We start from the raw sequence: 27,463 nt of genomic DNA, 5'->3' as shown, positions 1-27,463 counted from the left end.
ACAAGACAATCGAAACGCAAACGGCAAAACTTGAAGATATCGCACTAGGAAGGCACAATACTAGACCGGTTGATTTTCGTACCGAAGGCGTAAAAAATTGGCAGCGGTTTAACTCTTCTAAAACTAGTTAGACAGAGCGAAAGCTCCGTTACACTTGGCTACGCTTGGTTAGACTCAGGTACACTGTCAGCCGCGCTCTCATCCAAGGCCGAGTCACGTGCATAATCATATGACCACATCTGGTGAAGCGGCGGTAGGCTGCAGCTGTGGCGAGTCACGTGGTCTGACGTCGCAGCCACACCTCCGGCGCTCCTCCTGCTGAAGGTCAAACTGCAACTCCTGAAGACCTAGGCGAAACACGGCGTAATGGAGCTCTAGCTCTAAAAGCGCTCCTTGGAAGTGTTGACAGGCCACGGTTGTATTTCCTCTCCAGCCGCTACAATTTATGACTGTGCTCGCGTTTCATTTGACGCTGATGGTGCCGTTATTTTGGATGTGCACGGCTGAGCGTGTACGAATAAGTGGTGGAGAGTGTGTACATTTCAGTCGTGCAGTGGCCTTCGGCGTCTGATATTCTCACGTGATGCAACGCTCACGCCGTGGCGCTCGCAAGTTACATGCCGGCTTTTTTTTATGTGTGTTACAGACAAGCGTCTCTTTCGCGTGCTAAAAGGAAGCCCCAAACTGCCTCTCGTCGAAACTACCGATTCATTGTCTGCCGTCCCTCTAGGCATTCCGGGTGTGTCGTGCAGTACAGGGACAGGCTACGATAATCGCAAGCAATGCTTTTTAGCTTTCTTTTTCATGATGCGTTCGCACAGGACAGCCGGCAAACGCTGGCATTTCACTCTCAGCGACGCAGAAAAATCCGTCCTAATGCAATAAAGTCATAAAATGAGGAGAAAGAGCAGAAAAGGCTATTCAAAAGAGATGGCTCCTTTTCGGAACCTACCTTCACGAGGTTGCGGGATACTAGCAACTAAATGCACCTTCTCACTGAGCTGCTGCCCGAGCAGAGCGAAATGCAGCAAATACGTGCCACGGGGGTTATGACCGCATATATGTTTATTGCCTTACTCTTTCGTGTACCGTTTTACGTACACAAAGCACCAACAATCCAAATCAAGGACTTGCACTTAATTCTCTGCTTTTTATTCGGACCTTCAAGGAGATAATAGGCTCAGCGACTTTCTGCGAGATTTCTTCAGCCCCTAAAGGAGCAAAACCATGGGCGCCTGCTGGTCATATCTCAAGTTAACCGACAAGCCCAGCATCCAAACCATGGCAAGCGCGTCTTTCGTAAGTATGCAGCCAAAAAGCCTTTATCATCATGATCATTATCATCAACACCAGCACCCAATCGAGTTCTCTTAAACTTCTACTGTCTTTATATCGCACTAGCTGTCCCAGCAAATTTCCCAACCTCTCGTCTTCACCCGGCTTTCTGTCGCTCTACAGTTTTTTCCCCTTGATTGTTTTGCAACGACTATTTTGCATATTATATGCCCTCCCAATATCCGTGTCCTCATCTTGATCTTAATCTATTCTTTCATTCCCTTTTACTCGTTTTCCCCCTCTAATTCTAGCGCGGCTTATTTTAAATGTCTAAACCGCTGAAAAAAAAAAATGACCATCGTTCATGTCAATTACGCAATAATGCGCTGTTTCCTAACCCTTGAAAAACATTGTTGATAAAAGTGCGTAAATCAGGAGAAAATATCAGTGGCGATTACACCCTTTGTAATGCTGATGATCAGCGCTCGCTGATCTAAGTTGTGGTTTGCAATTGTTGCGTTTGCGTCGAATGCTGCTGTACGCATGAATGTGATTATTGTTTCTGCTTATGGTGGGTTACAACGAGTTATTTATGGCTTGAGAATTGTGTTGGCATGGACTTGAGAATCTTGTGAGTTTGCGGGCAGAGTCCCGAGAGCACTCGTACTGCCCTGCCCTGTCCTGCCCTTTTTCGTGAAACAGCCGAGTTTGAGAATAGCCAAAACATGAAAAATGGATGGTTTGGTTTACGTGGGTTTAACGTCCCAAAGCGACTGAGGCTATGAGAGACGCCGTAGTGAAGGACTCCGGAAATTTCGACCACCTGGGGCTCTTTAACGTGCATTGACATTGCACAGTACACGGGCCTCTAGAATTTCGCCTCCACAAAGTATGGCGTAATTAGGCTGTGGTCATGAATGTGCCTGGTATGTTGGGTTAAGCGTACACGCAGGTAATCACCGGAGTTGAAATTAAACTGATGGCGATATAGTGAGAAAAGAAATTTCGACCTGGCGGGTGCTCTTCACCTTTTCAAGGTTTCAATGTAGTTTGTGGCCATGGGATCGGACGGTAAAGTATGCCTCTGATAACTGTTGAACATGAAGCGGATTGCTTTTTTTGGTACCATCTTTTTTCAAGAATAAATCCCATGATGCACTCGCGTATTCGAATTTATATGTCTTATATGTGTGTTAAAAGGCTAACAGCTTTATGGGGTGGAGCAGACTTTAATTTGTGGTGGAGAATGGATCATTACCTGCAATATTTTTAGTGCGTAAGCACTAATTTGATGGGTCCTAACCCCGAGTAAAATCGTCCGTTGTCTCTTTGTCTGTTGCGGCAGCTGCGGTAGGCACGGGCAGACGGAACCTGTTTTGCCTAACATGAGAAAGTCGCTACTGACATCAGCGCCACCGCATCTTCGTGACGTCGCGGGGTGAAGGAGGCGGCAGCATATCATGCCTGTGCACTGCAGCAGCAGCATGTATTGACCAACAGCGTCACTGTTGGATCCGCGTAGTAGCATAAAAGGAAAATTAAATTAGCCTCGATATGTTTCTCGCGCATAAATACCGTATTAAGAAACTGGCTAACAGGCAATATGGGCCACGGTAGTAAAGCGCGAAGTCTGGGAGTCGATCGGCACTGTCGTGCTCTATGCACTTAATAGCATGCAAGTTACTGCGTTCATTCACCTGAACATCAGGATAGTAGGCTGATAATTGCGCAAGGAAAAAAAGGACACATGTAGCTGCACACGTATTTATCACCTTGAGCTGGTGTGCACCGGGCGCCGGCAGGTTCACTCGCCCCCAAAGAATGCGTTCTTTTGTTAATAGCTCAGCATGATTTAATGGCGCGTTTTATGGCATTTATTATTTACTTGAAACTTTCTTTATATGACCTACGGAATTATTTGATTCGAGTAGAAAGAAGTCTGGTAAGTTGTGTCAATCTTGTACGGTCGCATTGGCGCGCTTAGAATAGCGTACCTTAAGTGTGCTAAACGCCACATGCTTTTTCACTGCACCATGCATGTGTCACGTTTCATGAGGTAGTACATGGTCGCGAAGCTCGTTTGGAAAGAATCATGCCGCAGGCGTGCTATACTAACAGACACGTGGCGATCGCGATGATTGAGAGGGGCCGCGGCAATGAAAAGTTTTCGTTATTTATGCATGCGACATGTAACCAAACTTGGTGCAAATATGAAACTGCTACTCTTGTTTCGGTAAAGCCTTTTATTTTTAGCTATACGTGGTGCAGTTCTGGTTAGTTATAATTAGTACCCTCGTCAAGGCACCCCAGTGTCTTAAATAATGGAGTAGAAAGTGCGCAATTTTTTTTTATGCCAGCAAGTTACCAAAGCCCTGTTCTGTGTGATGACTCGATTAGTTCTTTTTTTAGATGATCAGTACTTATGAATGCATAGTTACATGAAAACGTTTGTTACAAAAATAATTAACAGTACTGCACGCGTAGGAAAAAAAATCGAGAAATTTATTACGCTCCTCAACGTCTCAGCAATAGTTTGCAACAAATGGAATCATTTTATTTTCATGCGTTACGGAATTACAAAGGTGTGAGTGATGCCAGTCGCAGAAAATGTGAGGGGTCAGAAAACGAACCTTAAAGTTTATTCCACCCGCCGCGGTAGCTCAGTGGTTAGGGCGCTCGGCTACTGATCCGGAGTTCCCGGGTTCGAACCCGACCGCGGCGGCTGCGTTTTTATGGAGGTAAAACGCTAAGGCGCCCGTGCGCTGTTCGATGTCAGTGCACGTTAAAGATCCCCAGGTGGTCGAAATTATTCCGGAGCCCTCCACTACGGCACCTCTTCTTCCCTTCTTCTTTCACTCCCTCCTTTATCCCTTCCCTTACGGCGTGGTTCAGGTGTCCAAGGATATATGAGACAGATACTGCGCCATTTCCTTTCCCCAAAAACCAATTATTACTAAGTTTATTCCCTCGTTTATGGCCTCTTCGCTTTCGCCAAAGAAATGCGGCAATGAAATCAAAGAAATTACCTCACAATTTTCGGCGACCACACATCTAAACAGCGTAATTTATAAATTTGTACTGTATATTTCGCTATAATTTTTCGTCACGAAACAAGACTACAGGGCTAGGAAAGAAAATAATTCCAGAAATCAAAAATTTTCACTAAATCGACCCGTTAAGCAAGAGGAGAAGTCGACCTGGCTGGTGCTTGATCATGCGGCTAAAAGCAGCGCTTAAGGGAGATCGGGGACACGATGCTGTCCCCACTTTTCGCACAGCGCAACACGTATGTCAACAGACGTTGAGCGCACGTTTGCTCCGCCGAAACAACGCCAGCACTTCGCCTCCCTACTGCCCCGAAGTAAAATCATTCCGGCTAGTGCAGAGTGTCAAAACTTATTTTATTCAATGCCTAGCGTATAAATCAACGGCTGAAACGCTTTCTGCATGTTTACTACTAACCATATATACAGTACACGGTGGCAAACTATTTCTCTGAATACGCCGCACGTTGCCAACGCGAGCTCGTGTACTTCGAGAAATTACTAAGTTGGAAGCATAAACCATTGCTGTGATTTGCAGAAACTGGAAACACGCCTACAAGCCTTGAAAACCCGCGCTCAACACCTCTCCGCGACGCCATTCCCTGGCCTTTTGCCTACCGCGAGCAGCCCGCTAGCGACTGCAGCGCCACCTCGTTTGTTTGCAAACATGCAGGTCTATAGCGCGAGCGCTCTGTCCCGCGGCACTGCCTGCTCTTCGTTGTCTTTTACGTGGCACTAATCCGGTGGTTCTGACCCGGGAAAAATCGTCTCTTGCGTGTCCGTAGCTGGCCTAGCGCGAGCGCCCCGTCCCGCGCCACTGCCCGCTCGTCGTCGTCTTCTACGTAGCAAGAAACCGTGCTTTCGCACTGATTCGAATGTAGTAAACATTCTCTGTGGTTTTCCATAACAGCACCTTACAATACTGCGAAGCTACCTCACAATTGAAATTGATGCCCAAGAATCCCGGACTTGTATATATCTGACACTAACTCTACCACACCCTTGATTATGTCTATCTTATGCATGTCAACCCTCCAGCGTAAATGGGCTACGAGAAGTAACAAACTTTCCCATATTTTCCTTTCCAGACTGTAAACACTATAGCACTGATGACGTGCCTATTTGCTATCATTAAAAGTGACGACGCAGCAGTTTACCTGAAACTTCAAGCCATCGACAGCGCGCCAGGAGGTCTGTATGTCCGTTCAGTCGATTGACGTGCATCTTATTTCACCAGCTCACCGATTACCATGAAATGCTTCTCTTTTCTTTTTTTCAGAGATTTTTGTGGTTTCTATAACTGGAATCGTCGTTACTTACACAAGTATCCTCACGGACCTCTTTCTTCTCGTCGGAATAGAAGATGTAAGTCAGCTCCCAACCGTAAACGATCTGCGAAGACCCCTGCGTTAGCTGCAATGTTAGGTTCGGTTTGGTTTACGGGGTTTAGCATTGTGGTGGAGGGCTACAGATAATTTCAACCACCTGAGATTCTTTAAGCATGTATCGTTGTTGCAATCATTCACCTTCTTGGGGATGGCAGCGCACACTAGTTTGAATTTCCCGTGTCAGCAGAGTTTTCTAAAGTCTACAGTATGATCAATGCTTACAATGCACAAGTTAGCACAAAGTTGTCGCAGGTTGCGATAAATGGCAGTGTGTCGCAATTAAGTACCACGCTGTAGGCGCTCAGAATGCCTCGACGCCTCGTACCCAGGAACATGTGGGCTGGACTCGTTAAGCCCTTTAGGCCGCAGCAGTTGATTTATGGGCAACTTACAGATGGAGGGTAGTATTTGCGCACCATAAGTTTTTGCTAAAAAGCTGCAGTGCGGGCACCGAAATTTTTCCTCTAATCCAAAACGCGCACAAGCATGCCTACACGCCCACGGTAGTGTCACTGGGTGATACATGACGTCAACGGCCGCTGCCAAGGAAGTTAGCTGCGACGCCGGAGAGCCTGGCGCATGTGCTCTTTCGAGTTGACCTCCGTGCAATGCACTTTTTTTGCAATTTCTGCCGAACAACATGAACACGTACGGTGTTTTCATCGGCGCTTGTTCTCTTGAAGTGTCAAAGCTTGTTCACATGCGTTATTACAAATACCTGCTGTTTTACCAGCCAATAGCATATAATACATGACGACATCCAGGAAAAAAAGATTTGCAAACGAAGCTCGAGCCTGAAACTCCTCCTACAGCTTCTGCTCGAGTACTGCATCATTTCTTGACGAAAAATTTGCAAATACGAAAGCAAAACGCTCGGTATAAATGTTGCAGAAACGCATTTCAAGTGAAATTGCATAAGCTCCTGTATCATAACTTCGCCTCCTTCATCTAGTACGCCTTCTTCTAAGCTCACCACTATAATATATAGCTCACCTCCCACCCATTTGGACATGTATATGACAGTGCATGTTTTTAAGGAGCTTGAACCTGGATTAATTGTTACTTAGGGGATCCCTGTAGTGTTGGTTCTAAAGTGCTGCCGCGGAGCGCAGCCACAAAAGTGGATGAAAATTAGATATGCCAGCCATATAAATGCAGCTCTGTATTTAAAACTATATAAGAAAGGGCAGCAACAATAACTTGTACGGTTTTAACTTCTATTGCTGCTCAGGGACGTGTTAGTTCGCTTAAAATAGTACAAAGAAAAACAAATCTTTTGTCGCGCAGAACTGTCGGCTGGCGATGCAGCTGTTCACCTGGTGGAGCAGCTTCTGCATTTCACTCAAGGGCCTACTGGTGCTCTGCGCTGTCGCCTGGAAGGTCACCGCAGAAAACGTGAGCTTGCGCCACCTCTCCTCTTGCTCGCATCTGCATATCGCCGCCGCATGTATACAGTACAGTCCTTCGAAATCTGTTTTCCGAATGCCTCTACTTTTTTTTGCTCACACGAGACATAGTAGCACGGACTGACGCACCTCCATTCCACGCATATACTACAGCGAGCGAAAGACGCTTAGTGAAGAAAGAATGAAGAAAAAAATTATAAAACGCTAAATTCGATTGATGGGGCAGAGTATGCATAAGCATGTGTTATCCGGATGGAGCAGCCGCTGCCGCTGACGGGTCCATGGACCGGGAGGGCGGGCAGAGTGATCCAGTCTGTCAATCGATCATGCCACACGCCAATGCCCCCTCTCCACTCTCCCCCACCCACCACTCGTCGCCTCCTACCCTCTCTTCGTCTTCCCTCTTCTTCCTCTCCCCTGAGAATGGAGAGAGGAATGTCTGTCTCAACACATTGCAAACCTGCCAACCAAGCCCTCATAAGGACGGACAGACAGACTTTCTCGACATGGGGGTTCTAATGCTAACGCAGTAAAAAATTTGAGGAAGAATGGGCACCATCAATTGCCTTGGCATACGCTTGCTAAGCATGAAACCGTCACAAGCATTCGACGACAGAAACACTGTTGGCAGAAACACCAGTCAAAAATTAAACGCGGTTTTTGATGAATTGGGTTCAATATGAGAGCTGTATTTGCTGAGGCAAACAATCGTAACTTCCATTGTTTGGCAGTATAAACAATCTATATCAGGCGAAGTTTCATTGAGCTGGGTACATTAAAAATGCCTTTGATAGCCACTTCGTGGCCGACATCCCCAAATGCGGCGCCGCCGACATCATGCTCACGTTACCGGCGGCGTTGTACTTGAACCGTTCTAATTAATTTTGGGCGGGCTAGTTGCTACAGTTAATATAGCAGCGCAGCAGACATGGACGAAATACGAGAACAAGGCCCGGACGACAAGAAACGTTAGCACGGGTTGTTTTATTGTGTCATCATACACGTCTGTTGCATTGCTACATTAATTATACCATCCTTTTTTTTTTGTTGTCCAAGGAATGCCCCCCCCCCCCCCCAACTCCCATAGGTTGATAGAGCAAAACCTCGAAGCAGCGAATCCTTTTTTTTTTGCGATATTCAACTGTGCTCTGCCTTGCAGCCAAGGGCTACGAACCCTGGCGGCAACCCTCAAAATGATTTTTTAAAAACTAATCGTTCTTTTTTCAATATTCTTTCAGTTAATTTTGTTCGTCCGTGTGGTCTTGCTCACCACTGCCATACTTGTTATCAAGGTAAGTGCACCACTTATGTTGTGAACAATGTAAAGCTCGTATGCTTAATCTAAGGTAGCTAAGTCGCTATGGTCTTTTCTTTGCACCAAATCCAAGCCTTGAACTATAACATCCCCACCCCCTCCCCCCAGCCTTTCCAACATTTTTTTTTGTACAAGGAACTTTGCGAAAAAGTGAAGGACAAAAGTGAATAGTTTGTAAACGCGCTGCTACTAGCTGCTTTGCTTTGAGTGGAGTAGTTACCTCAACCCTGCCGCACCCTTCAAAGTGACACGGCGACCCTGTTTCCACAGAGATTTGGGTGCGCTAATAACAGCTCCAGGTGATTGAAATAAGGAGCTTTAGTTCCGCCGTACGATAAACACGGCAACTATGTAAAGTGCAACTGTACAGCACATTTGCATAGCCATACGGCTATCAGGCAGTGCTAGAACTACCTACTACCCTAGAAGCATCCCGCTATACAACGTTCCTCACAGCCCACATAAAAATCTCTTTACAGTATAACCATGATAACCGTAAGTGAAAGGGAAAAGAGAATGCAAGGGTGGCGACGATTTTGACTGATGTTGTAATATCAATTTCTATGTGCAAGAAAAACACAGTTGGCTATGAGAGATGGAGTGGTATGGGTTAATTATTTTTACCACCTAGGGTTTAGCGAAGCTACGAACAAGGCTATAGTCGAATGCAGCTCAAGAATGAAGCGGCAGATGACTGTCAAAGGATGCCCTCCAGTCAATGGTGCCGACCGATTTTCATGAAGCCGTGGTTAATCCAATGAAGCCGTGTTCGATCTCCTTTCACCTGCCAATCTCTGCGATTTCACGCTAGCCGGTGAAGGAGGGTTTACCACAATGTCATGAGAACAGGTCGAAGCTATTGGCTTGAGGGTCTCCTTTGAGGGGCAGTTAACACGTCGTTCTTGAGTTGCATCCAAATATAGAATGCTCACCCAAAGTTTCTTCAACACGCACCTAAATCTCAGCGAACGGGAAATTTTCATTTCGCATCCATAGAAATGTAGCTGCCATGTCCGATATCGAACCGGCGACCTCAGGTTCACCAACCGAACGGCATATAGCCACAAACCGCGTGCGCTTCTAGACGCAGTACTAACGCAAGTGAACATGGGCCGAGGACGAAACACAACAGGACGTACACTCGGGTGTCGGAACATAAAATAATGTTCCATTAGAAACTGCCGCAGTTATTTAATGGGTGAGAGGAGATTGTGCACTGCTGGGAGCGCTATTTGTGTCCGTGAGACCTGTGAAGACCATACATGCCCGTAATCAAATTTTTTTTTGCCGTAAGACATTACTGTTTTACAACACCTTATGATAGTATTTTCATGAATACTGTATATGTTCCATGGTTAGTTCTACAAATGCTACTATATTTGGATACATCTCAATAACAAAGCGGCTTTTCTCAATGAAAGGACTCCCTTCCAGCCAATGGCGTCGGCTGATTCTCATGAGCCTGCTAATGCAGGGAAGGGACTGGACCATGGAGGGAGCGGATTATCCCCTTTCATCTGCCACTCCCTGCATTGTCACGCTAATAGGCCCATGAGAATCAGCCGACGCCATTGGCTGGAAGGGGAAAAGGCGCTTCATTCTTGGGTTTATATCTTTTGTGCCAGAACTGCAATAAAAACAGCGATTAAATTATTTTCCTCCCCAACAACCAGTTAGAGGCATCGCTGAGGCAAAACAGTTTGTTGTTCCTGTAGTCGGCAATGTGAGCAGGGCTAAGGTATATTCAAATGCCGACAATATTTTTCTCCACACATGGAAAGTATGTTGAGCCTTTCTTTTTCTAAGTGCTGAATTTCTAAAAAGTCAATCACTGATTCGATATGACCAGACATTTCGATATGAAAGAGCTCATGAATTAAGCTCGACTCCATCGATTGTAACATTTGGGAGGCGTAAAAACCAAAAGGCAATGTCCTCCTGGAAGAAAGCTTTGAATTAGTCGTGCAGTTAACGTATGTCCCTATATATCCTTTTTATGCGAAGCGTAATGGCGAACCACGCCGACAGCTGTCCACCTTTTCTTTCTGTGAAGTAATTTCACAACTATGTTTTCGCGAACAAAACACCGCACAATATGCACCGGTTTGAAAAGCGGACCTATCAATAGTATTATCTGATGTCACAGCCGCCGTTTTCTTGTCCATGAAGCACAGCGAAATGACCCAAGCGTGTCTAATGGGATTATCGCCACTTGCTCCGGCCTGCACCGGTCAAGGGCTGGACAACAAAATGGCACCCATGACTTCACGTGAATACCCCCTGTGCCAGTGTAGTGAGTGCCCTGTGCCACTCCATTTGCAGTTGCATTACATGAAATAAATTACCGCTGTGTTAAAACAAGAAGAGACTTCTAACACACAAGCTTCCTGGGGTTTTTATGAGCTGCCTGTGGAGACAGCTGAGGGCAAGAAGTGAAGGACATTCATTAGAAACAGTGACCTACACGTAGATGCGTATGCATAAGCTTGGAGAGGAGGAACGAAGGAAGATGCTCCCGGAATGGATGTACCTACCAATTTAACACACAAAGATCAGAATAATATACACCACATTTGTCCGCCGAGACAACCGAATCTATAACTGCACTGTGTCGGCCCAGCATGTAGTAATGGTGTGCAAAAAGGCCGGCGCAAATTCCCTAATAAGAGCCTGGTGGCTTGGTTGGATGGTTGGGGTTACAGGTAAAGTGTTCCAAAGCGGCGTTGGCATTGTTACTCGACCAAGAGCTCCTTGGCCCACCTTGGATGACAGTCTTCCAAAATTTTGTTGCATTACTTCAGTGTTGAAAGGCACCTTAAGTGTCCTCTAAGGCTGCAGCCGGCATCGTGCAGCGATGGCGTCGGCGTGTCGTTATGCTGCTGCAGGGACACTACACCCGTCAAGTGCACGCCTACTACCAGCAGGTGAAGCCGCTCAACACAGCCCAGCCGACGCCTTCCGCCAAGGTGGTCGCCTCTTCGACCACTCAGCAGCAGCAGCAGCAGGACGCGTCGCTGCTCCCCGAAAGCCAGCAGGGTGCCTCAATCGACTGACCAGCACAATGCGTCAAGGGCAGCCTGGCTCAGAAAAATAATGCTATTCAAGAAGTATTGCTACTTCGGGCATTGAATGGACTCGAGGACGGATATTCACTTTCGGTGTGCGTTGCGTAAATACACTGCAGTTCTATATTTTGCGTGCCGCATTTTGGACTAAAATAATATGAAAGAGCTTCTTGCAACTAAAATCGCAAAATAAATGCAGTTAACGCCAGCGAGTCTCTAGTTATCTACGGTATTTACTCGCGTATAGGTCGACTTGATTTTTTTTCTTTTTTTTTTTTCAAAATTGCGCTCTCTAAACTCTGGACTCGGCCAATATGATCACGGCCTGGCGAGGCACAAAACCAGCTATAAACGCAGAAAGGAAGCGATGCTATTGCGGCTGTGGAAAGACTTTCCAACCATACGCCTTCAGCCTTCCGCACAAAAGGTTGTGCTGGCTGCAGTGGCCTCGTCGCAAAAACGAAGCTTCTCCCCCATGTGGCTAGTCATACTTCCCGAACGTCGTTGAATTGCGTTCGCAAGCGCCAAAAAATGGCGCGGCAGCACGGAAGTTCGATTTCGCCGAAAAGTGAGCCTTGCTCAGTGAAGCAGAGAAGGCATGCATACAGCGCCGTCACATCTGCAATCAGTGACGTGCGCTGCGGCGACCATGGTGTCGCCTCATTGATTTTGTTGGTCGACCTACACGACGTTCTTTTTGGATTCGAGTCCAGAAGTTCAGAGGTCAACCTATACGACGTATCAACCAATATGCGAGTAAATACGATACTTAAATAAAGAATGTAGGCTTAACGAAAAACTTCATGCACACGGAGCAGGCCTAGTGTTCAAATTTAATGTCTCGCGTTGTAAAACTCATCAGCAACTCAATTCACAACTCTGAACACTTCGAAAGGACTGACCCTCACCACCTGTAATGCTTGAAGAAATACATGCAGGAAAATAAAAAAGGGAGCGTACAATGCGGCCGGCCTCCACAAGCCAAGCTTTTCTTTCTTTCTTCTGTATCTGGACGCACCAAAGTCGGCCCGCGTGATGACCGAGACTCGGTCCTGGCCAATAAAACACTTCACAAATCACTACTTGAGGCCAATCTCCTCCCTAGCTTTTAATAAATGTATGAAATGTTATAGCTCTAGGCAAATTCTGGCGAACATCGCCCTGGGACAGCAGAGAACATGACACCGAACCTGAGGGGAACTTCGCGAAACTTTCCGTTTGAAAAGTATGCACCTTGGCGCATGCTAAAGGATGCAACGCGCCGCGCGAGACAAGGAAGGTACTCGAGCAACGGCGAAGATCGGGTCACTGGTGGCAAGGCTTGCACCTTGAACGCACACGTCATCGGTGGCGAATTAACACAAGCTTGAAACCGTGAAGTCGATGAATGAGTTTTTGGTGCTTTCACTGGGCTACAAGCCACTCCACTCGGTCATGAGGACACATTGACGTTGCCTTGTATCGAGAGATTACAGCGTTCCAATGACAAAGAGGCCACATTCGCTGAAAAAGTTTTTATAAGCTACAGCAGGCCTGAAAATGAAAAACAGGTATCTCAGCCACTGGTCGCTTTCAAAAACAAGCTGTGATGATGTCAATAATGATTTTACACGGATCTCTGAAGCTAGGCTGTACGTCATACTCTTTGAAATGGTGGCTATGGAGTGGCGGGAAAAAATCTCATGTTTAAATCTAATTCTCTCAGTAATAAAGGAGTCTCTTACTGCCAAACGATTATCAACATATATCCACAAACCCCAAAACAACAATCGGTTTTTACAAATGAAGAAAATTGAATGGAGCTGTATGGTGAGGAAAAATAAAGCAACATGCGTGGTTCACCCAGCGCTAAAAGTGATGAATTTTGATTGGTTTTACTGGGAGAGCAGTAACAGTGACACTTGGAGTAAATGCCGGTGTTGCCTATGCGAAGCCTCAGTGAGCGAGGCCTCTGCCTTCCAGAAACACCGCTCATCCACGGACTCTTGAACCCCCCCACTCATTTCTACCCTCTAGAAGTGCCACCCACCATTGCACCAACACACCTTCCTCCACGCTCCACAAAGCTGCTACCCACTAGAAACCCAAGCAGGAGCGGAACGAAGAAACGAAGGCAAAATGAATTCAAAGGCACAGTGCAAAATCCACCAGCCCACCAGAAGCACCACCCATCAGCCACCACCACACACTGCCCCTACCCCATACTAAAGGACTGCACACCCACACACCGCCCACTTTCACTCTCCAGAAAAATTTTTTTGTGTGTGAAGCCTTGGATCAGAGCAAAAGCACCAAATTAATCAGAGGATAAATCCAACTGCTATCACAGCTTTTTCACATCACATTCCACAATCACCTTGTCAATCTTTTTTTTTTTCTATAGGCAGGTCAGTTCTGAAGAACGTAACAGATCTCTATATAGCACATTTTACAACATGCAACCATGACTGGAAATCATTTAGCGTCCAGCAGGCGTGATATGTTGGTGTTAAATTATTTATATTAATATACTACTCAATCATCTACTGTAATGGTGCGAAAATATTGCTGCAGAACTCATAGCAATGTGACCACTAATAAAGAGCTTCTGCAAACAAAACTTCCACTTAGCATTGCACTCGTTCATCTTGTCCATATGTGCCCACAAGGCGTCATGAATATCCACTGGAGACTGGATGCTCTGGGAAAACAAGAAACCAGACTTTTGTAAAACAGCCCGAGCTTGGGGTCTACTAACACACGCAAGTTCATGCTTGAAATACCAGCATAACAGCTGGGCGTTTAATAGCTGTCTAAATAAAGTACTACTACAGCTCTAAGGCATCTTTATTGCACTATATGTTGTTATTTACAAGCTGTTATGAAGTACTTGGCTGTAATCCAACATGAACTCTCTTTGGTCTGCTTGCTGTCAGGGAAAAGACAATGAAATTGTGGAATAGCATTTAAGCTTAAACTTCCTCGTTAAAAATCAGATATCAGCAGCATAAAATGACAAAACATTCGGTGGACACTTTATTTGAAAGTAAAAACTTCATTATGGCAGTGCTTTACCAATGTGGCTCCTTGCTCCATGCCTTTTTACGTCTTGCTGCACTACTTCATCACGAAAAGTCTATCTGTCCTACCTATGCATTCTGACACAAAGATTTCTGCCCATCAGTCTTGAGATGAAAACTTTGTGCGGAGCGGTGTCAATGAAGCTGTGTAATCCTTGCAGCTGGGGCCCCTCAGAAATGACGATGCGTGGCTCAGCTGCAGGGCAGCATCTGGATGGGCTGAGCCTGGAAGCAGGGTGCACTCCCGCTCCAGGATTGTGGCCATGCCTTCCAAGAGCTCGTGAAACCCAAGCGATAAAGCAGCACGCCGCAGACGGTTCAACTCCTTGTAAAAGTTTGCTGTCTTTTCTGGCAGCTTCCTAGCATGCCTTAGAATCTTCTGGATGTCTGCCTGCAGGTCCGACTGGCGGATCCAGACAACTGAGTTGTGCGAATAGCTGTGCTTGTCGTTTGACTTGACGGGAAGTGCTTCGCTACCCAAAGGAGCCAGAGCTTGGGGTCCTAAGTGGTTGAGCTTCCCAAGCCATGGCACTGACTCGAGTCCTGGCTCAAAATAGGACAGCATGAGATTCGACTTCTTCTTGCTGTCAGCCCAGGAGTACAGCATGCCATACCAATCCTGCCCCAGCTGGCAGAGGGCAACCATGCCCTCAACCTTGAGGCTGCCGTGCAGCAGTACACAGAAAGATGGCTGCTTGCCCTCGTCGTTGTCCTCTTCCTCTTCACCCGTGCGTCCTCCTGATTCCTTTGGTTCAGTGGTCCGTGCTTCTTCGGGACCAGGTGCCGGGAGCACTAAGTGCCGAGATAAAGTGGGTGGATTGGCTATCTGCTGCAGCCCGAGGAAGCCACACACCTGAAGGGTGACAACAGAAATGAGGACGGTAGGTTAGCACTAATACATAAAATAGGACTGAGGCCCAAACCAAGGAACAAAGTTGGCTCGCAAGCTATTCTTATTGGTTTCGACCCAGGTCTTTTCCTGCAAGATTAGGGTCCATAGCGGTGCCATCGGCATAGACAAGCCCGTCGAAACGCAGCCTGTAGGACGAATTATGGAGTGCTGTAGTTTCTCCTCTTTATGAGATGTGCCATACTTGAAGCAAGCAAGTCCCTTCCTTCTCTGCCAATGCACAAGGACTCAGCTTCATTAGCTTCATTTACCCTCTCTTCTCTGAAACTGGTCACAAGTGTTTAGCACCAGGTGGCCATAGAAATCAGCACCAACAGGCAAATTAGATGGCTGGCAGGCATGCTGAGATCAGTGGCAACCGGCCTTTACCGCAGAGAAACTCTGAACTGCAACACCAAGATGGCCTGAGTAAACTTTCTCCCCTTCCCTCATTTGCTCTTGCCTTCTTTCCCAGTCAGCCACACAGCTCAAGTCAAATGGTTGCAGCCTCCAATAGCCACGACAACCGCAGCAGCCATGAGAACACAATAAATGCCTGATTTTGGGCAAAGGTCTATTTTCCTGTGTCATTGTGTTATATGTCTGCAAACCCTGTGTAGTACTGACTGCACGTGTTCTTTGTGCATAGGAGCTAGCTAATGTGCATAGATTAGAAAGCCTCAGCTGAGACTCAGATGCCCAGGAAGAACCACTACAAAGAAAAAAGATAATGCATCCAAGGCAGTTGCCTCTGAGTAAAGTATGGGTCAAACCTCACAATGTGATTTTGGCGGAAAGCCACCAGTGGTACACAGCTACACAAGGCAAGAGCCATCAAAACTACATATGCAGAGGCTCACAACCTATAATGCCCTTCTTTTTTTTTTCTCTCTAAAAACCTCTTTCTACTAACTTACCACAGCATATAAGAAGGCTGCATGCTGTTGTTATTTTCTTCACGTAAAAATATAGCCGTGCCCATTGCATGTTACATAATCTTTGCCCTTTGGCTTCACACTGCAAAATGCACTCAATTCAGGTCACAACAGAAAGGAAGCAGAGCCACAATAATGTTCAGCAACTCTGGCCTTACACACTCTGCACATATTACCTGGATGGTGTTGGAAGGGTGAACCCAGCCAAAGTCCTGCGACCTCTTCTGGGGCTCTGGTGGAGGGCAGAGACTGACACTGGACCAGAGTTGGCCACAGCGCAGCACACCGTGAAATGGCGCATACTGTGCCTGTGCAAGGTTCAGGAAGGCCTGCTGCACACTACGGACCGACAGGCCACCTTCCGGCAGGAACAAGCGACCACCTGTTCGCTGAGCCAGACGTCCCAAGGGACCCAGTGCCGGAGGTGGGGCGCCGGTGGCGGGGTGTAGGCAGACGGCCTGCAACCGTCCTGGACCCCCGTCCTCAGAGCCCCGCCAGCCGCCCAAGGCACCATCGGTAACAAGGATCACCTGTAGTCGCATTATAGCAACAAACACTGAATAACTGTGCAACGCAACCCATAGGCTTCATTTCTTTACTTTTCTGGGAGTCACAGGCCAGGACTGTTGGGAATTGTAATGGAAGCTCTAACCAGGTAAAGAACAAGTAACTGGTGACACATTGGTAGGCAAAATACAACACCACCAAATTATGTCTATGATGATTTTCTTTTCTAAAACTTCCAAAATGTTTTGTAATTTGTCCATCAAGGTAAATGCACATGCACAGCACTGCCATGCAAAAAGTGGATTATGTATCAGTAAATAGCTGTATTTATTACCACTGCAGTTAAGCGTCTGTATGCTTAGAGTGCCAATCCGCAGTGAGATGATGAAATGATGCCAACCTACAAGTTTAAACCCTTCTAATGGCATATTATGGCACAAGTAAGGCTTAACCCTTACCTGTGTTAGCACACTTGAACATTAAACACACAGCCACACCACTCCTCCAGTTAGTACTAAAAGTGCAGTTAATGAGCATTTCACATTGTTAAACTTGTTGTGTGCACTCTAAACTAATATTGTAGCTATGGACGCTTAAAAAGTAGCACTATTACTAACAATGCACAAACTCACCATGAAACAGCACTGGATCATTTCACAATGTAAATGAACTTCTTGACTTCTTGCTTCTGAAGAACAGTGCCTTTTAAGACAATGCCACTATCACTACTTCATTTCTTTCATTGTGCATCCCTAACATGGCATGGCGTTGTTCACTGCAGTTTACTGCGTAGCTTCTGCCCTGTTCTAAAGTCTTTACAAGCATGCTGCAGACAAACAACTGTGAGTTGTATAGTCACCGCATTGTTCTTTCAATATTTATTTTGTCAATTCCTCAGGCCATGGCATAAGGCTTTCACATAATTAGTGCACACTTTATTGTATTGATCAGGATTCCTGGTAATATGGGCATTTTTCCCAAAACCAGCACTTTGGGGGTTTTTGATGCAAACATCAACCATGCTGCATATAACCATAACGGAAATTTCAAAGAACAAGGATGTTGATGTTTTCGATTACAGATGTGTAACTTGTCCCCACATATTTATGTAAATCAAAGTTCATAATCAAGAGGAAGAAATGAGCTTGGGCAGGGCATGTAATGCGAAAGCAAGATAACCACTGGTCCTTAAGGTTAACCGAGTGGATTCCAAGAGAAGGCAAGCGTAGTCGCGGGCGGCAGAAAGTTGGGTAGGTGGATGAGATCAAGAAGTTTGCAGGGATACGGTGGCCGCAGCTGGCAAAGGACAGGATTAATTGGAGAAACATGGGAGAAGCCTTTACCCTGCAGTAGGTGTAGTCAGGCTAATGATGACGATGAAACTCGCATCTTTCTTAGTTGCCATTTTCGACAACCACATATCAGACCTCCCAATGGCAATGCGCACTATTAAAGAGTCTCTGAAACGGTCTGCACAGAGGGTAAGAAAAGCGAAAGAGTGACTGATAGTGAAGCACCCACTATAATCTCACAAAAGTTTCCAATTTAGCATATGTACTGCTAGAAATATTGGAAGTTAAAAACGACCACCTTCTTTTTGTCTCGCAGCTCAGATACTGGAGTGAGCCAGAAAAAATAAAAAATAAATTATGAGACCCTGCTCAGGCCCCTTGACTGGATTCTTTACCTTTCTTTGACATCATTACTGACATCAAGAAGGCAAATGCCATTGCAAGGCAGGATTTGAGCGAAAGACCGGAGTTGGTGGTCGCCGTTCATAAAATTATTTGCAAATTATCAGCTCACTTTTTAGGACTAGTACATAGCATCCACGCTCAAGGCATTTACTCTACATAATGCACACATTTGATAGCCAGTTTCAAAACAATTTCATATGCCTTTTAAGCATGAAATGCATTTAGCTCTCATTCTTGGCAAATTGAAGCGAACATCATCCGAAACTGAAGAACATAGCGCAGAACTGATTCAAAACATTTACTTCCGAATAAGAGGCAGCAGAAAAATTGATAGGACAATCATGACACCTGATGTGAGAAAGCTGCGATCAGTTGGATTTACCCTCCATGATCGCTTTGATGTTTTTACTCTAATGTTTACTCTAAGCCGAGGCTTCATATAGAGCTGAGGCGACAGGGTGAAGGTTGGCAAAGGTGGGCGGGTGGTACTTCTGAAGGGGTTGGCTTTCCCACGGCATCCCTGAATTCGATTTCACCGTCGCTTTTCGTTCCGTTGCTATGTGGGTTTTTAGTGGGCAGAGGCCTTGTGTAGGGTGGAGTTCTGTGGCGAGTTAAGTGGCACTTATGGAGGATGGAGGCTTCACGTGCAAAGGCTTCACACAGGCGATGCCAACATTTTTGCCAAGTGCCACTGGTACTGCTACGGGAGTTAAACAGCATGCATGTGACTGAAAGTGAGAGTAGCAGCAGCCTGCTGGCAACAGCAAGGATCATCTATTCTGGCACAAACCTGTGCTGGCATGGCGGAACCCCACTCGTCAAGCAGAACTTGTCGTGCTCCTTGCAAGCCGAGGTTGAGGTCGGTACGGTCGCGGCATTCCATCTGCACCAGGGCTGCTTTGAGGCTTTCGGTGTCACGTGTGAATGGAACCACCAGCTCCCATAGTGATGAGAACACCACCTACGCCATGGCAACCCAGCCATTTTGCATTGTAAAATGAGGAATGCACTGCTTTGCACACACTACAAAGTTGCGTTAAGTGTGTCCACACGCATTTCTCCACATGTGAAAACTGCCAGAACTCTGCACACATGTTGAGTGTGCTAGCTTTTGAAATGGTTGGTTTCCGGGTTTAACGCCCCAAGGAGACTCAGGCTATGAAGAACACAGTAGTGAAAGGCAACGGAAATTTTCGACCATCCGGTGTTCTTCAACGTGCATTTGCATTGCATAGTACATAGGCCTCCAGCATTTCGCCTCTATCAAAGTGTGACTACCACGACCGGGACTGAACCCACATCTTTATGGTCAGCAGCCTAGCACCATAACCACTGGACCACCGCAGCGGTTGGCTTTTTAAAGCGAAAGCTTTACTGGCCGCGAACTCGCGAGAAATCGCCGTGGTGGTGCTCCGAGAAGGCACATGATGTCACAACGGGCCCCTCACCATGGATATTTCTCTCCCTCTCTTGCTCCCTACTCACTACTGGGCATGCACCACTTGAGCCACAGGTGTTCCGCCGCTGCTGCGCCTTTCCTCAAAATCCAACTTTCAATTTTCAGTTTTCTCTTTCTTTCCCTCCCTTCTTTATCCCTTCCTTTAGGGCTCCACCAAGATATGTTTTAGGCTCCACCGAGATATGATATGCAGGACAGTTACTGTGCCATTTCCTTTCCTCAAAAACCAAAGAAAACAAGTGAGGGGACCACGTTCATAGAGTTCACTGGCGTTCATAGAGTTCATTGGCTTTCATAGAGTTCATTGGCGTTGGCAATTTAGCAAAGGCCCTTCATTTTCACGAAAGGAAAGGCACACAACCGGCTTCGTGAGTCAGTGGAGACCTCAATCTCGCTTTCATGTACGTGGCATTGGTGTCCAACTGCAAAAGCCTGCTTTGATTGCGCTCCGCACACTGGATAGGAAGCGCGTCCTCCCTGCCACGCTGGGAAGTGGCATGCAGTTAATGGTTGACCGCAAGAGATTGATCACCAAATGAACGCTGCAGCCTAGCTAGCTATTGCTGCAGTGCCGCATGTTAGCGACAACGCTGTCAGCGCTAAGGCCCACCACATGTATTAAAGCACGAATGAGGCATCCACATATCCAGGGAGCCAGTTATGCGCCCTTCCTTTCCTCAAAGCCATCGCCGTCTAGAACGTTGTCAACGCCAACGCCAATGAACACAGTGAATGCCGGCATCTTTCGCTTTGTGTATCCTGGATTAGCTGAGCAAATCCCCATTAATTTTTTAATGCAAAGGCTGCACAATTTTCCTGCTTAGAACTATGCTAATGTTATATGCACACCTTCATGCTTTACAGTGAGTTTACAATACTCAAAAGGTGTCTCGCACTGCCTCTAAGCAGGACACAGTGGGTCATGTCAGAGCGGAAAAAGACATCATCAGCTGCAGATACTGTACAGCATCTCCAATGGACAATAATGCGGACATGGGAAATAACATGGATGTGGACATTAATGTGGTTTGGGGTAGGTAGGTAAACTCTTTTATTGCGCCCAAAAACAGGGGACCAGTCAAAGGACCGGTTGCGCTGACTTAGAGGAGGTCGGCGGGGATCCTTTGGGATGCCGCAGCCTCCACCGCGCGCTGGATAAGCCAGCGTTGGTCTGCTGGCTTGGAAGTACACAGGAGAGACTCCCACGTCTCTGGGGTGTTTGCGTTGTCTGTGTTGTAATGTGTACAAGTCCACACCATGTGTATGAGTGTGGCCGGAGTTGAGCAGTGTTTACACATGGGGGCTATCTGTTCCGGAAAGATCCTGCTGTATAAGAGGGGGTGTGGGAAGCTGCCAGTTTGTAGTTTGCGCCATTGGACGGCCTCGCGTCTTGTTAGATCGCGGTGTGCGGGAGGATATGTGCACCTTTGGAGTCGGTAGTGCTGGAGTATGTCCGTGTAAGTGGTGAGTAGAGAAGCGCGTGGGATATTAGTGTCAGCGGAAGCAGGGTGGCTGATCATACTCTCGGCTCGGCAGCTGAGATCTCGAGCGAGAGTGTGTGCCTGGGCGTTTCTGCTGAGCGACTCGTGGGCTGGAGCCCAAAGAAGTAAGCGAGATGTGGAAGAGGGTGCTGTAGAACGTAGAATGTGTAACGCCTGGCAAGAGATACGGCCAGCATCGTAATTGCGAATAGCCTGTTGAGAGTCACTGATGACGACTTTGGTATTAGGGTCGGCTAGCGCGAGCGCAATGGCAACCTCCTCAGCTGCGGTGACTGTTTCTGCATTGCGAATGCTGCAGGCTGTGTACCAGCTGCGGTGAGGGGCGAGAGCTACCGCCACCATCGCTGGCCTCAATGGATGGTAAGAGGCGTCCGTATACGTGACGTCCGGACGTCCGCTGAAGCGTTTCTCGAACTGACGAGCCCGGTCGGCCCGTCTCTCGGCGTGGTGTTCCGGGTGCATCCGTTTGGGAATGGGACGAATGCGGAGATTTAGGCGATATTCCGATGTAAGTTCAGCGTAACTTGGGGCCGATCTCAGCGGGGAGATCCCAACTTGCTGCAGTACCGCTCGGCCAGCGTGTGTGAGTGAGAGCCGCTCATACTGGGCGGTGAGGGTTGCTTCGATCAGTTCGCTCACGGTATTGGAGATTCCGAGAGCCATGAGCTTATGGGTAGCTGTGGACATGGGAAGACCTAGGGCCGTCTTGTATGCTTTTCGAAGTGACGCGTCTAGCCGTTCGCTTTCGGCACGAGTGAGACGTAAGTAGGGTCCAGAGTAGGTGATGCGGGAGCAGACGAAAGCTTGAACGAGGCGCAGGAGGTTGGACTCTCGCATGCCATGATGCTTGTTGGAGATTCGCTTAAGGAGGCGTCCGATCTGCACAACCGACTGGTCGATGCGTTGGATCGTGATGTTGTTGCTGCCGTTGGCCTGTAGATGCAAGCCCAGGATCCTGATGTTGTCTGTTCGAGGAATCGGGTTTCCTTGCACCTGGAGGTTGATGTCCGGAAGTATCTTTGAAGGGCGTCGTCCCGGGGAAGGAATGATGATATACTCGGACTTTGTCGCCGAGCACGTGAGGCCAACTGTACTTAGATAATCTCCGATCCGTTCGATCGCGGTCTGTAAAGTCTCTTCAATCTGGCCGTCACTGCCGCGCGTGATCCAAAGTGTGAGGTCGTCAGCATAAATGCTGTGATGCAGGTGGGGGATGTCGGCCAGTAGCTTCGGCAGGCCTATCAGTGCGACGTTAAAAAGCATCGGCGAAAGTACGGCGCCTTGCGGCGTGCCACGGTTTCCCGGAGAGATGATGGAAGGATCTCCCGTGCCGGCTTTAAGTTGCACTGTGCGGTCGGCGAGAAAGTTTCGGATGTACGCATACATGCGTACACCGAGAGCTTGAAGTTGTTGAAGAATCGCTTCATGGAGGACGTTGTCGAATGCCTTGGCAACATCGAGGCCGACGATGACTTTCGTGTCTAGTGTACGTCTCATGACTACCTGATGATGGAGAAGAAGCATAATGTCCGGGGCTGCTAAATGAGGGCGGAAGCCGAACATAGTGTCTGGTAGAAGATGGTTGTCTTCAAGGTATCGTGAGAGTCTGGTCTGGATAACGTGTTCCATCAGCTTCCCAACGCAGGACGTGAGAGAGATGGGACGGAGGTTGGCCAAGGTTGGTGGTTTGCCTGGCTTGGGCATGAGGACTAGATTGGCGCATTTCCACTCTTGAGGGATGGTACCGCTGGCCCAACATTCTTGAAAATAGTCGGTAAGAGCATGAATGGATGCGGCGTCTAGATTCCTAAGCATTTTATTTGAAATGCGGTCAGGACCGGCCGCCGAAGTCGGCTTGAGGCGAATGAGTTCTGCTCGGACCTCCGCTAAAGTGATCGGAGCGTCTAGACAGAGATTTTCCGCGCCCTGATAGAAAGGGAGGTTGGTTGTTGGTTCAGGGCGGATGTAAGTATTTATAAGCTCTTGTTTAAGCTCGTCAGACGTGCCAGGATACTGGTGGAAGATTCGTTCGAGCTGTTGGCGTGTTTGGAGCTTGCCTCCTGCTGGGTCGAGTAAATGTCGAAGGAGGTTCCACGTCTTACGAGCGTTTGGAGTGTTGTTCATCTGGTCACATATGTTGTGCCAGCTCTGTCGAGTGAGTTCTATTGCATATTTCTCGATATTCGTATGTGCGCGCGCCAGTCTACGTCGGATATTGCGGTCCCATTTCCGAGTGGCAAGTAGAGCTTCGAGCGACTTCTAGCGCTCCCACAGATGGGCGTAGTAGCGGTTGCAGTGTGGGATACTGTCCTCTAACTCGACGGTTTGAGTGGCGTCGGCCACTTGTTTGACAATTTCGGTTGTCCACGCCTTGATATCAGTTATAGCGGGAAATTTGTCCTGCTGTTTCCTGTGCGTCCGGAAGGAGTCCCAGTCAATCACCTGAGCTGGCCGCGTACATTGCCTGGTGGGCTCGTGTATTACGATTTCGAGTACGAAGTGATCACTCCCAAAGTTTTCGTGAGTGTGACACCAAGTCGCTTTAACTCCGGAGGTCGTAAAGGCCAGATCCGGCGTTGTATCACGATGTATCACGATGTTGTATCACGATGTGGTTTGGGGCCAATTAGCCAGCAAGCTTTCACCAAAGGAACATTGGACTTGGGTGACAATTTACTGCCAGAGTACATCAAGTGCCACTCTGTGCATTTATAGGTACCAGCTATGGAGTGCCAACTCCTTGTTCACTGATGCTGTGAGTTGTTGCATCACAAGTATGACATGTATCAGATTTTCTCTGCACTGCTTGTTGTTTGCCTGTTATATATATATAATGAACTTATTTGTGTGAAACAGCACCTCAGTGATCCTCCTAGTGTCAGATCCCTCAATTAAACATAAAAGCACTCTCTCAGAATAAATCAAATCAAATCGCTTTATTTTCACCTTATATTTACTGGTCGGAATAAATTATGTTAAAGCACATTACTTCTATTAGGATCAGAAGGGCGAGAAAATAACACCTATTATTCATATCAGAAGTCGTTTGCAGCACTGTAAAAGGTAGAAGCTCTCTCGCATCCAATCAGGGCCAAGGGAGCCAACAAATAATCCCTCAAATATTTGAGCAGTGTTGTGACTCTTTTTTAAACGATTACAGCAGTAATTGAAAACATTGTTCAGGATGGTGTTTTGAAACTACAGCGGGAGTTTCATTCACTGGTTAAATTAGCAGAGAAAGTCCGTAGAGGCCTGCTGCGAAGTGGTGTGCCGCCAATCGTAAACATGGCATGCACCGAGACAGCCGAGTCTCCTGCGTGCAGCAGCTGGACACTGATGCTCTTTCCTTCCCAGTGATGGAGCCACCAGTCGCGGGTTGAAAGGAACGAAGGAACACCTATTGCAGCGCACATTGTTTTGACTGGCTCAGATCGCCACAGCCTTCACAGCGCTGCAAACAACTTGTGAGATGGAGTATACTTGCCTGATGCCCAGTAATTATGTCAGAATACTCAATGGGTGGTGTATGCATTTAAAACCTCTGTTTTAGTTACCACTCTCCCATCTTATCAGATGTCGATTTCTTGTAAAGCAGCCGCCATAGTGCTGAGAATGCACACATCTGCAAAGCCGACCTTCTTAATGTGACGGGCCCTAGTCAATGACGATGACTAATTTTCCCTGCATACAATACCACCATTATACTACAACAGAAGCACCAAGCAAAGAAACAATTAGCACCTTGTAGTTAAGACTGCCACAGCAAACCAATGGGGTGCGTTTTTAGACATTTAACAGCATAAAAATACAAGCGCCCCAAAGAGGGATTGGTGCATATGCTGATTGTTATGGTTCAGTACTAAGACATGCGAAAAGGCTGTTCATAAACAGCTTTCAGTTTTAAAAAATGTGCTTGCCCAGAATTTTTGGGTATGAGTTTGAACGACTATTCGTTTTCCCTTGCTTGGTTTCCTTTTTTTCCTTGCTCATGAGCACTGAAAACCAATGGGGTGGGGTCCCTTACTTCATTTTTGTGTTTATGCATCTGTTTGCAGTCTTCATACATTCAGTTCACAACTGACTCAAGAAAGACAAGCATTGGCAACAGAATCATTTCTTAGAAGTGCCACATCTGGTCTTATGTAAACAGGGACCTCAGGTGATTCCTTCACCCTCACCAGGAATAATCCGACTTCTCGTAACGCAAAAATTAATGCTTGAAAAAGCTCAGTTGTTATTCGTTGTTCAGTCCACTGCCCACTGCTGCATATTAGCAACATTCTATACAGTGTTGTGCGTTTTTATGGTGAACACTTGAAAAAATTTGCCCGCCTCAACCGCTGGCTCATTTGCCGTGACACTGCCCACAGAGCTTGCGTATTATGATAACTTTTGTATCGTAGCAAGTTTGACAACGGTACTTACTTAGTTGAGCCATGCATGATGCGAAAACATAATCGTCTACGTAGAGACCGGCAACCAAAACCCGCAGACGACGCTGTTTCGCTGAAGGGCGGCAGTGGCGCCATCTGTTTTCGGCAGTGGAAAGCGTTACGACAAGGCCGCCGAGACGAGCGTTGTAAACAATATTCTTTGAAAGGTAAAGCCTCGTCAAATCAGCTGTTCTGATTTTTTCTCCTCTCAGTTAGCCGAAAATGTTGTAAGCGCTTCAGTTGAAGCAGACGAAACGGCCGGAACGGCATATTCAAAGGGCCCGCGCTTCTTGCAACGCTCGCCTCGGCGGCCTTGTCGTGACGCTTTCGACTGCCGAAATAAGGTGGCGCCACTGCCGCCCTTCAGCAAAAAAAAAAAGCATCGTCTGCGGGTTTTGGTTGCCGGTCTCTACGTAGACGATTATGTTTTCGCATCATGCACGGCTCAACTAAGTAAGTACCGTTGTCAAACTTGCTACGATACAAAAGTTACCATAATACGCAAGCTCTGTGTGCAGTGTCACGGCAAATGAGCCAGCTGTTGAGGCGGGCAAATTTTTTAAGTATTCGCGATAAAAACGCACAATACTATATTTGCAGCAGAATTATCACACGGTGATTATTTTGCATCATCTATTATCAAAATTTTAACTAGGTTTTTATGAGGCAGCTATTACTAGTTTCCACGCGTTCACTATTATGCTCATCACATGCACTGAAACACGTAGTCGAATGACATCTCTTTTCGTTCCTTTTTTTTAACTGCCATATAGAGAAAAGTACAGAACGAGACTACAACGCCAATGAGCCACTCTGCACTTGAAAAAGCCCGGCGCGGTGCGACCAGTGAGGAAATGGCAATATCGCCAGAAAACCGCTATCAGCCAAGCAGCACGGCAGCTTTATAGATTATGAATCCGAAACGCGCTCGATGACAGAAAAGACCTCACATACCAGAGCGCAGAACTCCAGTTTACAGTGTTGTGCCATATGATCGAGGAAAGCATTGATTCCATGCACTGCCAGTTGGCGAAGCTGGAGCGATTCCGAGCTGTCAGACGTCGTCACTGGCCGGCACATTGACAGCGAAACATCAAGCAGGATAACTGTCGGCATGTTGGAGAACAGCGACAGTTTTTCAGACGTCACAGTCTTGGGAAAAATCCTACCCGCCGACACAGCACACAAAACTTAAACGAAGCGCAGTGAACATCTGATGTTCCCACGGAAAGTCCATCTATTACTGACCGTTAAGCCAGTATCGATAACATACTAGTAATACTCAAAATCACTACAGTTCAGCCACAACTTGTGCGCTGCCGATCACCCGCATCTTTCCGCGCACTAGGCTCCCTAGAAATGCGCGCACAGCATCTCCGCTGGATGGCTTGGACGCATGCTTGGATCGCCTACGAGCATAAAAGTTTCTGGCTTTTTCCTCGTTTGCGTTGCATAACCCGCCTCGCTGCGCAGCCCCTTTTCCTCCGCT

At 47.1% G+C, this 27,463-nt stretch overlaps 2 protein-coding genes across 2 annotated transcripts; one reads left to right on the top strand and one right to left on the bottom strand.

The window, feature by feature from the left end:
- The first annotated feature begins 1,109 nt into the window (after positions 1-1,109).
- On the top strand, positions 1,110-11,611 carry LOC144125381 (uncharacterized). The gene is made up of 6 exons (XM_077658711.1): positions 1,110-1,299; positions 5,408-5,510; positions 5,599-5,684; positions 6,995-7,102; positions 8,352-8,405; positions 11,314-11,611. Exons 1-6 carry the CDS (start codon positions 1,228-1,230, stop codon positions 11,479-11,481), a joined length of 591 nt encoding a protein of 196 aa, XP_077514837.1. The 5' UTR covers positions 1,110-1,227; the 3' UTR covers positions 11,482-11,611.
- A 2,684-nt stretch (positions 11,612-14,295) lies between these two features.
- Positions 14,296-27,372, bottom strand: IntS14 (integrator complex subunit 14). The gene is made up of 4 exons (XM_077658710.1): positions 26,929-27,372; positions 19,371-19,541; positions 16,553-16,906; positions 14,296-15,405 (listed from the first exon to the last, which is right to left on the bottom strand). Exons 1-4 carry the CDS (start codon positions 27,088-27,090, stop codon positions 14,653-14,655), a joined length of 1,440 nt encoding a protein of 479 aa, XP_077514836.1. The 5' UTR covers positions 27,091-27,372; the 3' UTR covers positions 14,296-14,652.
- Positions 27,373-27,463: the final 91 nt, after the last annotated feature.

This window comes from Amblyomma americanum, chromosome 3 (assembly GCF_052857255.1).
Source record: "Amblyomma americanum isolate KBUSLIRL-KWMA chromosome 3, ASM5285725v1, whole genome shotgun sequence".
NCBI classification, from domain to species: domain Eukaryota; kingdom Metazoa; phylum Arthropoda; class Arachnida; order Ixodida; family Ixodidae; genus Amblyomma; species Amblyomma americanum.
The sequence above is the reverse complement of the archived record's forward strand: the minus strand, read 5'-3'. Positions and strand labels throughout refer to the sequence as shown.